We start from the raw sequence: 11,672 nt of genomic DNA on the forward strand, positions 1-11,672 counted from the left end.
GGCTGTAAACATTAAAGCCATCATTGTTATTGAGAGAAAACCCAAAATATAAAAATTGAGGAACATGTTGAACTTAAGTTTAATAAAAATCAATCAATAAATTTGCATATTATAGTTTTTTTTTAATTTAAATTTTTATAATTTTGAAAATTTATAAAGAATTTACAAACAGTGCAATTGCGTCTTCTTCTAAATTATACAAATATTTTTTCTGATTTCAAAAGTTTTTCTGTACCATCGTAATAGAAAATAAAAAAAAAATCAGATTCATTTGAGATTAAAGTAAACATTGATAAAATTAGTAATAAAATGAGTTTTCATACAAAAAGAAAACTAATAAAAATTTAGATATAAACACATCAAAGAATTTAATTTTGAGTTTTTTGAGCCATTTTTATCAAGGGAATATAAATTACTTCTCACAAGAAGTGAAACTTCTTATGAGACTTTCAATAACTTTGCGTTAAACGTTTGACATTCCTTGGAATCGATTGCGACTAGTAATGTAGGTTTGTCTTAAAGAAACACTTAAGATTCCTTACAAATCAATTTCTACCCTTTTTTCATTCCAATTTTACAAAGTTTCACTTTTCCTACGCGGAGGGGTTTTTTTTATATATATATTATGTTCTTTTACAAAAATTTATCTCCGCTAAGTTTTTACAGAAATAAAATAATAAATAAAACGATACTTTTGTTAATAAATAATAATGTATAAAAATAACAAACTTTACGAAACAATGCAGCGCATATACAATTTAGCGTCAACAATTACTAATACGCAAATTGAGGAAAAGATAAAGCCGCGAACACAGTAAATACCAGGATTGAATAAACTGTCACTAAAATGTCCCTTTTCATTTTGAGTAACGGGTCTAGGTCTGTCATTATCGTGTTGTTGTCTTTTGGCAACATCTTTTTTAATTTTTTATAGACTTCAGATGTTTGTTTCGGCACCAATTCTATGGATTTTAAATCATTACTTCTTACAGCGGCTCCTTTTTCATCATCTTCAAAACACTGTTCTCGACATGTCATCGAATATACGGATTTTCTAGAATATTCTGCAAGGGTTTGAGAATTAAAATTTTCTGTGAAAGTGGTCTTGAAAGTTTGGCAATCCTTAAATAAATCGATGGATTCATTTGAGGATTTACTAATAATTGCTATCAGAGACTCCGTAACGTTAGTGCTATGGTTAACTGTTCTTGGTAAAATTTGGGACATGTCCGTATATCTATGTACCCAATGCTTTTCAAATATATTCACGTTAATTTCCTTATCAACAGTCAAAGTTTTATTAAAATAAGATAGATTTATATCCGAACTAGCAATTCGTTTGTCTACTTTTATTACGTTGTCACGGCATGAAACTATAGAGTATTCACTAGATTTGAGTCCAAGATGTTCTAAATTCTGAAGTGTAGTTCTAGAAACAATTTTTCTCAGTTCTGGATCAGTAAAAGCTTCATTTTCAGCAGCTTTGTTTAGTATTATTTCTAATTCTTTTTTCTCAAGGTCTACTTCAAGTTTGTTTTCGAGACTGACCATATTTGCTTGGCAAGAAGAAATCTTTTTTATTTCATTTAAAAGACCGACTAAAATATCCAACGAGCTCGAGTATCCGACACTATCAACTTTTTCATTTTCCTTAACTTTTTCTTTATTATCAATTTCTTTTTTATTTTCGTCTATATCATGAGGTTCTTGTGTAACAGATATTGTTTTAACATCGTGTCCCAAACTCATTTCTTCCTTTTTATTATCGTCATCGTGCTGTGGGCTGTATCTCATCTTTGACTTGGAAGGCTCTAGTGGTTGTATTTGGTTATCTTGAGAACATTGCAACGATTTGGTAGATGTCGAAGTGCATGTGGTAAAATATTCATCACATTTCTCAAAATTGCCGGCAATTGCTTTAAATTTTGGTGTTGAAGTACATTTAACTGGTTGTATATTAGTAAATGCATATCCTACTGTAGCTATCTGTATTGGGAAGTGTGAAAACTCCCATCCCATACAAGACTTTGAAAGTTCAGGTAACAAAGCGAGTTCTGAAAGAGTGTCTGTTTTTGCCATTTCTATTTTTTGTGAGAGAGTCGTCTTTACCAAAGACCGAGAATCACCGGATTGTAAAACAAAGACTTGTTGTAAAGATTGTTTTGGTGTTAAAGTTAGATTTTTATTTCGTAAACGTTTCTGAAAGGATCCGTTAGATAATTGCTTATACAAAGCATTTTCTAACATTTGTATTTCTTTTTTGGAGCTAAATTTACCAACATCGTTGTTTTCATAATTATTGTTCCCTTCGTTCTCCACAATTTCATCGTCTCTGTTGTTTAAGAAGCTTTCCACAGCCGTAACAATATTCCTGTCTTCAAACACGTCCAAAGGATAGTCTGAACATGACACGATTTCCTCACACTTTGAGGATGTCCCTGCTGACATTCCTTCAATATCTTTATCTAACTTCAAAGAGGATTCGTTGCATTCCACGAGCGCAGTCAATGCTGGCGGATTAGAGATCATAGAATCGATAATAGAATGTAATTTCTTGCCAAGCGCTGTCGATTCATCTGCTGCTGGAGATGAGGTCATAGATGCTGAAAAGTATGTGTCATTCACAATTTAAAATATCGACAAAAATAAGACTATATATAATAAAAATGGTACCAATATCGAAGTCTGTCGGTAATAATGGTACCCTAGATTTGCGAATCTGATCCTCGCTCTGCTCCCGCCCTGATGAAACCTTTCCAAAATGGCTTTTTACGTATGATTCTACAGCCACCATTTTTTTCCTTCTGTGAAATGTATGAATACATGACAGTTTCAAAGACCGCAAATAGTTTTAAATTAACAGTTAACAACCATCTTACATTGGCTCTGCTGTTTCAGGAACGCTACTGTAATTATAGGATGGTGAGATCAGCACGGGTGAGCGTTTGCCTGTGCGGTCCGGACTACTGCTGGCTGACCGTCTAGATTTTGCACCTAAATAGATTTATTTACATGTCACTTAACATACATCAAGCCTTAAACTATGACACACAACCAAAAGTTAATATTTTTTAAATCATAATTCACCTTTACACACCTAAACAAGGTCCGGTGTTAAGTTTACTCGTTGCAGTCGTAGTCTCTGAACCTCTTCTCTGCCTACCTTTGTAAGTTGCGGTTCCTATATTTCTCTCTTGAATAGGGGCAGAAGCTAGTTTTTGCAATCTATCAGATACAATATTTCTACCATATCGACTTTGATATTCTTCATGATGTGCTTGAACGTAAGACTTCTTCGGTTGAGCCAAACTATTCAGCCTCGATGTTCGTTTTGGAGGTCCACGTACAGCTTCTCCATTTAATTCTTTGACTTCGTCTATGTAATCAGTTAATTTCTTTTTGTTGCCCTTTTCTTCCACCGGACTATGGTTGAACGTTGTTTTAACCATTTCCTTCCCTGGACTGTAACGTGCTCGTTTTTCATTAGGAGTCAAAAATTTTGTCAGTACGGGGTCATTAGTTTTTGGATGTTCTTGATATGGAGGTGGTTTACGAAATTGTCGAAAACTAGTCTTTCCATCCGATGTGGTCTCCAATCTCCTGTTCGATTTTGTTTCTTGACCACTTTTGTATCTTGTCTTTTGAACATGATCAAATTCATGAAGTAATTGAGATATAGCTTTCAAGGGGTTTCTAGGTACTTCCGGTTGAGATCTTTTAGACTCTTTTCTCAATTTCTCCCTCTCTATTTTCACTGTCTGAACCTTAGAACTTATTATAATTTTCGGTACAACAGAGATAGATTGTTCTACTTTCACGACCGGAGTTTTATTCGTATCAACTTCACCATTACTTTTCTCAACATTAGCCTTATCAAAACTGAAACTGCTGGGACTGGACGACGTGAGCTGATGTTTGATTGACGTTCCACTATCGCTATTTTGAACGGTTGAACTTATCTTCACCCCTAACTTGTCATGAATGTCAACTTTTGACTTGCTTTTTTCTATAGCATTGGAAGTGTCAGTAGAGCTTAGTTCTTTTATCAAGTTATAAACTTTCTCTATACTCTTTCTACATTGTAGAGATACCGGAATATTTTCATCATCGTTTTCATCGTTCTGTTCCTTTGGCGTATTGGTAGGCACAGTAAAATTTGTACTTTTTATTGATATGTGACTGTGTTCCTTGCAATTTGTATTTTTTAAGTCCTCTTCTATTCTGTATGTAAAGTCAAATGATATTCATATACTACAAGTAACATGGTTTAGAAAAATACTCTAATATATATTTTGGAAGTACCTAATACTTACATAACATTTGGCTGCAAACTCGAGAAGGTATCAGTGCCACTAAATTCTGTTGCTGAATGATTCATAAACTGCTGAAATAAAAATAAATTATCCGGAGCATCATTAGACAGATGAGAAGTGGAAGATGTAGAAGTTCCTTGAGCTTCTTCAGTGATACTATTCTTTTTCATCTGCACGTACATGACTTCCGTCTCCGCATCGTCCAAGTAATAACTTCGATTTATATATTTCTGATTATTTCGTTCTGGTGTCAGGAGACCTCTTTTAACTTCTTCCTCTCCAGTCTGCAAGTCCAGTGTAGACAAGCTGCCGTCCCTTGCTGTCTTACCTTTTTTAATAATCTTGGTATCCGTATTCAACGTTTGACCATAAATTGAATTATAGAATGATTTGTTTGTAATCGAAAGTTTAGTGACAGAGCTCGAAGACTGTGGCATTATAGCACCCTTTCCGTATCTGTGTTTTATTATTTTGCAATTATCATTAATCGCCATTTTTTTCTTTTCTCGTTTCTCTCTGATTTCCAACAGTTTCTTTCTTTTTCTCTCCTCCAAAACGAAGGATTTATTTTCATAGGGCGATTTTATTCTAATTTTTGTAGGAGATTTTTTTCTCTTCGACGACGTATCTTCAACTTCTTCCAGAATCGGTAGTTGCATATTAAATCTTTGCATCGAACAATGTATCTCATCCGGACATAGTAAACTAAACTTTGCTACTGGTTTCTCACTGCAGCTAGTGTAATCGATCGTATTGGAACCATCGCCACTTTCGTTTAAAAAGTTTGAAGTTTCATAATTCGGATCATCGCTGACAGGCTTTTGAATTTCTCTTCTTGTACCATCATAAGCTGGTATGTTTTCTTTTGGGGTGTCTTCACCATCTGCCACCTCCGCCACATTAATACCTTCTTCTCCATTTTCGTCTGTACTACTGATATTGCCAATTTGCAATGTGACCATTTTTTTCGGGGCATCTGCAACTTATAAATATTTAATAGCGATATGAGACTTTTATAAAAAAATATATAAATTAGCGTACCTGGCTCTGAGACCGGAGCAGGGAGCGTCTTTAATATCATAATAGAATCTATTTTACTCATGACATCTCCTGTTCCTGAGCGTTTTAGTTTTAACACAACATCTACTTGCGAATCTTCTTTCTTTTCTTTATTTTCTGTCATCTGTTTATCTTTTTTACATCTTATGAATAGTCTGTTGTTGTAGCATTTAGTGAACAATTTAAAGGAACCGTTTAACAATTTTGGCACTTCTACAACAATCTTTTTCTCTAAAATCTTAGACAAGGATCTGACGTCGATTTCTGAATGCACCATATCATCCCACACACTTTTTACTCCCTTGAACTCATCCCTTTGCAACTGGATGCTGTTCGTAGTTTTCAATATCGATATTTGTCTCTCACTATGTCGATCATCACAAACCTCTTTCCACTTCTCCTTCACTCTGTCGGTTAGGTAATCACCGTTACTGATGCGGGTTAACTGCTCTATGATATGCTTCACATAGTGTATGACGTTGTCCATGTAAAAATTATAATTATCATCCATCCTTTTGCAACAAATATAATCTAATAGAGAGGTCGTCAGGACTGAACTATCGGAATGCTTAGATTTTGAAATTTCTCGAAAACTTTTCAACTGTTCTTTAATATAAGGGTCGTTGAACAGAAAATGTTTATCATATTCCGTCGTCAGTTTCGACTCCATGTTCATATTGCCAAGTTTTTGACACAATGTGTTATCACAGGTCGTCAAGCTGTTAAAGAAGTTAATTCTCTCATCGTTTATCATAAACACGTTGCTGACATCCTCGTTACTGCACACCTCGCTCAGATCGGATCCATCCGAGTCATGTTCATCGTTGTGAACTACAGATTCAACATACTGATTTGGTTTTCTTTTACTAAAGCCATTATTATTATCGGATAGCAACTTTGTGCCAATGTCAATATTTTTGTAAAGAATAACAAGGTCTCTAGTAGTTAGTGATGTTTTATCTGAGAATGACCAAACATGTAATTAACGGTATTTTTCTTAGATTAGCGTCAACGAAACGAGATCAATTTTGTTTATAAATTTACATTTTTTGGTTTCAGATTTTATGTATAACTATTTGAGGTTAAAATAGAAAATTCTTATTAACATTGAGTGACATTATAATAATATGTTATGGAAGGGACACGCATTTTTAATACATACTATCAAATTCATGGTTTAAATAACTATGCTAGTAATGTATACGTATATGCATAATTTAGTATTGGGACAATATTTATATAAGTTTACCATTAGGATTAAAGGGATGACTTTTGGCAAGTATTTCATAGAGTTCATTCGCTGTCTGATACTCGTGAGAGTTGCCCTCCCCATCTTCCTGTGGTCCCTCTTTTTTAACGGCCCCCCCTCCCCCACCTTCTTGTTTCCAATTTATCAACATGACTGCCAATACATAAATTTGATTTCTAAGTATATAAATTAAATATTGTTTTAAAAAGTAAGTAAACGTTTACAAAACACTAAAGACAAAATCGTTAACAAAATTGTAAATTTAAGGTGAACATTTTCAAATCGGAGTGGAATTACGTTTTAATGTCGATTTTATTCAGTTTAGAATGTTTTGCTTTTTATGTTTATGCCAGTGTGAACAAACGTCACACGGGGATTAAGAGACGCAAAAAAATGATATTGAAAAATTTATTCTAATTTCCTAAATTTTAACATTCATTTCTTTCTCCTTTCTTTCCATGTTTTTTTTTTAATATCACAATAACCTTGGCATTGAATTTTAAAAGACGTTATGTTATTTGATGTTTAGGCTGACTAGAACATTTCTAATCTGAGATGCCATTTATCAATACAAATGACAGCATGCTCTAGTAAAAAGTGGTTGTAATTGACACCGCTGAAAATCATTTTATAGCGACAAAGAACAATTCTGAACGACCGATTCTAAAGAGATCCTGGAGCATCACATCGTTGTGTCTTATAATACTCTGTGTCTGGTCGTGTATAGCCTGGTCATGTTGCAGATGGTCTCTTAAGGTCGGTGCGCACTCTTCATAAAACATCTTCACTACTGTCTAGAAAATGAATGTTTTTTCGCAGGAAACATCATCCTATTACATTTAAACACATACAAAGGCAATCTATTCAAATAAAGCAATGTTTTCAGTTGTTAATCTCTTTTTTTAATATTATGAAAATCTTAGAAATCCTTACAAGATACGAATATACGCCTGAAGATAATCTAACGACATATATTTTTTGATTTTACGTGTAGAATAATGTGCAGTCTATTTTTCGTTGACGGCCTACTTGGTGGGCAGTAGCCAGTGTCGCCGAGTAATCTTGGTTTTTTAGGAATAGGAAGGGGTGGGAAAAAGGAAATGACGGGAAAAAGGAAAGGACGGGAAAAAGGATGGAATAGGAAAAAGGGCAACCGGTTCTCTCGCTCATCGAACGAACGCAACCATTAAAGACTATTTCACGCCGATTTTCTGTGAGAGGGTGGTACTTCCACGGTCGAGCCAGCCCATGTTCGATCTGTAGTTACATAACTTCAGCTAGGCTCTACCATCTACTAATTATACTGAAATATTATTGTTATATATATATATATATAAAGAATATACGATCTTACTCACATTGCCTTTGTCTTTTGTTATTTTAAGTTATGAACTTCGCATACTAGACTTACTTTAGGCAAAAACTTCTAATAGGAAATGAAATTGGAAGGAGGTTACTCCTTCCAACCAACCAGTTACGGTTGGTGACATTATATACAAAAGGTAAGCTAACTATGCAAAGATGATATGTTTTTCAATTAAATTCGTAAAGTATAACTCAAAAAACAGTACGCGACAGGGACCAAAACTGTCAAAATAAATAGTCAATACAACGATGAACTTAATATTAGTTATCAGAAATTAAATTGTTACGAGGACATCCATAAAACTAAAACATCACTAAAATTTTTATATACAAATATAAGAAGTCTTGTAAAAATTGATAAATTAGATGAAATAAAATGCATACTACACTCAATAAAAAGCACTATACATATAATACTGATTACTGAAACATGGATAAAGTCTGATTTAGATGCAGCATTACTTGAGATTCCAAATTATACGCACATATATAGTTATAGAAAGGGTCGGATCGGGGGTGGAGTATCTATATATATTCATAGTTGTCTTAAGCATGAAAATGTTGAAGTTATTAATAGAGAAGAAAACGAATACATTTGGGTATATATAGAAAAATATGCAATTAATATTGGAGCTATATACAAACCACCTAATACAAAAACAAAAGATTTTATAGAAAGCTACAGTCAACAGCTAGAGAAAAAACGTAGATGCTTAATATTTGGAGATTTTAATATTAACCTGCTAAGTGATGACCATAACACAAATAACTATAAGAACATGATAAATGATGGTGGATATACAATCCTTAACAATCTCAATGAAGACTTGTACAAGAGAAACACATACAACAAAATCTATTATAGACCACGTTTTGACAAATATGCAAGGTGTGAATTTCCACATGGCTCTTCTTGATACCCCATTGTCTGACCATAAGCAGATTTACCTAGATATCAAACAAATTAAAGTTGATAAGAAAAGAGAGACACATGAGTACTTGGCAACTGACTATACTGCTTTGTATAAATCAATGGAAACAACTGTGATCCAAAATAAAGACTACGATTATGAAATATTAGAAAAATTAATTAAGACTAAAATTCAAGAAAATAAATGCACAAAAATAAAAATTTTAAATAAACCCAGAGAAGACTGGATAAACAAAGAGGTGTTGAATAGTTTACGTGATCGAAATATTGCCTGGAACCAACATAGAGCTGATATTACAAATACGGAAAGGGAAACAACATTCAAAACCAAAAGGTACGAAGATTTCAAAACTACACGAAATGCTAAAATTAACTTCTATTCTAACGCCTTTGAAAAATGTAATAAGCGGCCAAGAAAAATGTGGGATTTAATTAACAGTCTCGTCAATAACAAAAATAAGATAAATATCATACCTCCAAGTCTTGTTCGAGATTCCAATATAGTAGTAAATAATCCTTATGAGATTTGTCAACTTTTTAATGATTTCTTTTCCACTGTTGGTTCGGATTTAGCAAGTAAAATACCCCAATCATATCATCAAAAACTTACTTCCAGTCTTGCACATTCACAAAATAACACTATTCAGTCATTTGCACCCACCACAAAAAAGAGGTTGGTGAAATAATTGACAAATTGAACGTAAACACAAGTAAAGGCATCGATGACATCGGCGTAAAAGATATAAAGTGTATAAGATACTTTATTCTAGATAATCTTACTGACTGTTTTAACAAATGTCTTACACAAGGAAAATTCCCCGAAAGTTTAAAGATTGCTAAAGTTACGCCAGTTTATAAATCCGGAAGTAAAACAGATCCGGGGAATTATCGGCCGATATCTGTTTTACCAGTTTTGTCAAAAATTTTAGAAAAATTAATATATCTCCGTCTTTATAATTACCTCAATAAACAAAACTTCTTTTTTAGTCAACAATATGGCTTTTGTCCGAAATCTAATACACTTTCAGCAACTGTGGATATTGTCACCAAAATTAAAAACGCGTTGGATAGTAGGCGAATCGTTCTAGGTATCTTTATCGATTTAAAAAAGGCTTTCGACACGGTCAGCCATAATTTATTATTACAAAAACTACATAAAGAAGGTATAACAGGTTCGGCAATCAAAATTTTAGAATCATATTTACATTGTCGCAAGCAAATTGTTAAAATCGGAAAATTTCAAAGTAAGTCCGCAACGTTAACACATGGAGTACCACAAGGCTCTATCTTGGGACCGCTATTGTTTTTAATTTATATAAATAGCATTAGTACAATTGATTTGTCTGGAGATATAACTCTTTATGCGGATGACACAAGCTTATTTTACTTTGGTGATAACATTAAAAATATAATTGACGTAGCTCAACGTGATTTAAATGTTATTAGCGAATGGTTTGTTTCAAATTTATTAACTATTAATACCAAAAAGACATCATATATGATCTTCGCGCCTAAAAATAAAAATATACCAAATCATGACCAGCTAACAATTTTTAACGAGCCAATAAATAAAACTGACCATGAAAAGTATTTAGGTCTTATAATGGATAGCAAGTTAACCTGGCAATATCATATTGATCATATTAAAAATAAAATATCCCCTTTGATAGGAGCACTGCGTAGAATTTCCTTATGTATACCTAATACAATTCGTCCTATTATTTATAATTCTTTAGTAAAACTTCATATCGAATATCTTATTGAAATATGGGGAACTGCTGCGAAGTCTAACATAAAGTCAATACAAACTTTACAAAATAAAATTATTAAAATTCTTTATAAATATGATTTTATGACGCCATCCGTTGAATTATACAAAAAAACAAAATTTCTTAATATAAATCAATTATACACGTTAAAAACCTGCATGTTGCTTAGAAAAATAATAACAAATAAAACACATTTACAATTAAAATTTCATAAAAAAACACATACATACCACACTAGAAAACGTAATAAACTAGAACTTCCAAAAACCAGAACCAACTATGGAAAGAAAAACATTTTATTTGAAGGAGTTCAAATTTATAATAAATTATCAGACTTAATCATTAATAGCAAGAGTTTTCCTATATTCAAAAAACGTGTAATGAAATATGTGCAAAATAATTTATAAGTTAATGTAACCCCTACCTAAACATGTTTGTGTAATATAACTACCCGCAACATTTCATTTTACTGTATATAATTCATAAGGCAGACTTTTAAATGTACCCTCAAGCAAAATTATTGTAATTTCTTATTATAAGTGAACTTTTGTGTTCTTTATGAGAAATAAATGTCTTTAAACCGAATTTCCAGATAGAAGTTACGGTAATATCTGCATTTTATTAACGCGCGGCAAACAAACTTGATCTGTATTAATAAGTCACATAAAATTATCGGACTACGTTTTTAGTCAAGTAATTTTTTTTGGTCCGCCTTTCTTGCAGGCATTCTAAGCCTCTACAGTTCTTCTATAAGGTGTCTCATCGTTCACCGGTCTGACGTCACAGCAGCCTTAATTTGAATGCTTCCGGTAAACCTTTGTTTGTCAACTTCCGTCAACATTAATCACAGATGTTGTAGCAAGGACATTCTGTTTAATTAGTTAAGACTTTCTTTCGGGCTGCTCCTTGACATATTGTTTATCAAATACAGAACCTCCCTCCTAACACCAGAAGACGCCACGTTACGAGACGGAACGTTGGAGACG

General features: G+C 33.0%; 1 protein-coding gene across 2 annotated transcripts; it reads right to left on the reverse strand.

Moving 5' to 3' along the window:
• Positions 1 to 681: 681 nt before the first annotated feature.
• LOC116768153 (uncharacterized) lies at positions 682 to 6,907 on the reverse strand. Of its 2 annotated transcripts, none has more exons than XM_032658810.2 (7): positions 6,622 to 6,907; positions 5,355 to 6,332; positions 4,314 to 5,289; positions 3,098 to 4,221; positions 2,880 to 2,994; positions 2,674 to 2,804; positions 682 to 2,603 (listed from the first exon to the last, which is right to left on the reverse strand). In XM_032658810.2, the coding sequence occupies exons 1-7, from the start codon at positions 6,770 to 6,772 to the stop codon at positions 775 to 777; spliced, it is 5,304 nt and encodes a 1,767-aa protein (XP_032514701.2). In that variant the 5' UTR covers positions 6,773 to 6,907; the 3' UTR covers positions 682 to 774. The 2 variants fall into 2 exon arrangements, with proteins under 2 accessions (XP_032514701.2, XP_061379461.1); XM_061523477.1 differs by having other exon boundaries at positions 4,314 to 5,295.
• Between the last annotated feature and the right edge of the window lie 4,765 nt (positions 6,908 to 11,672).

This window comes from Danaus plexippus, chromosome 19 (assembly GCF_018135715.1).
Source record: "Danaus plexippus chromosome 19, MEX_DaPlex, whole genome shotgun sequence".
Classification (NCBI taxonomy): Eukaryota; Metazoa; Arthropoda; class Insecta; order Lepidoptera; family Nymphalidae; genus Danaus; species Danaus plexippus.

Coding starts and splice junctions, on each gene's coding strand:
- LOC116768153 (XM_061523477.1), bottom strand. CDS start 6,772: ATGTTGATAAATTGGAAACAAGAAGGTGGGGGAGGGGGGGCCGTTAAA. Junction 4,222..4,313: donor AGTTTGCAGCCAAATGTTAT/GTAAGTATTAGG, acceptor CTTTACATACAG/AATAGAAGAGGACTTAAAAA. Junction 2,995..3,097: donor TAACACCGGACCTTGTTTAG/GTGTGTAAAGGT, acceptor AAATCTATTTAG/GTGCAAAATCTAGACGGTCA.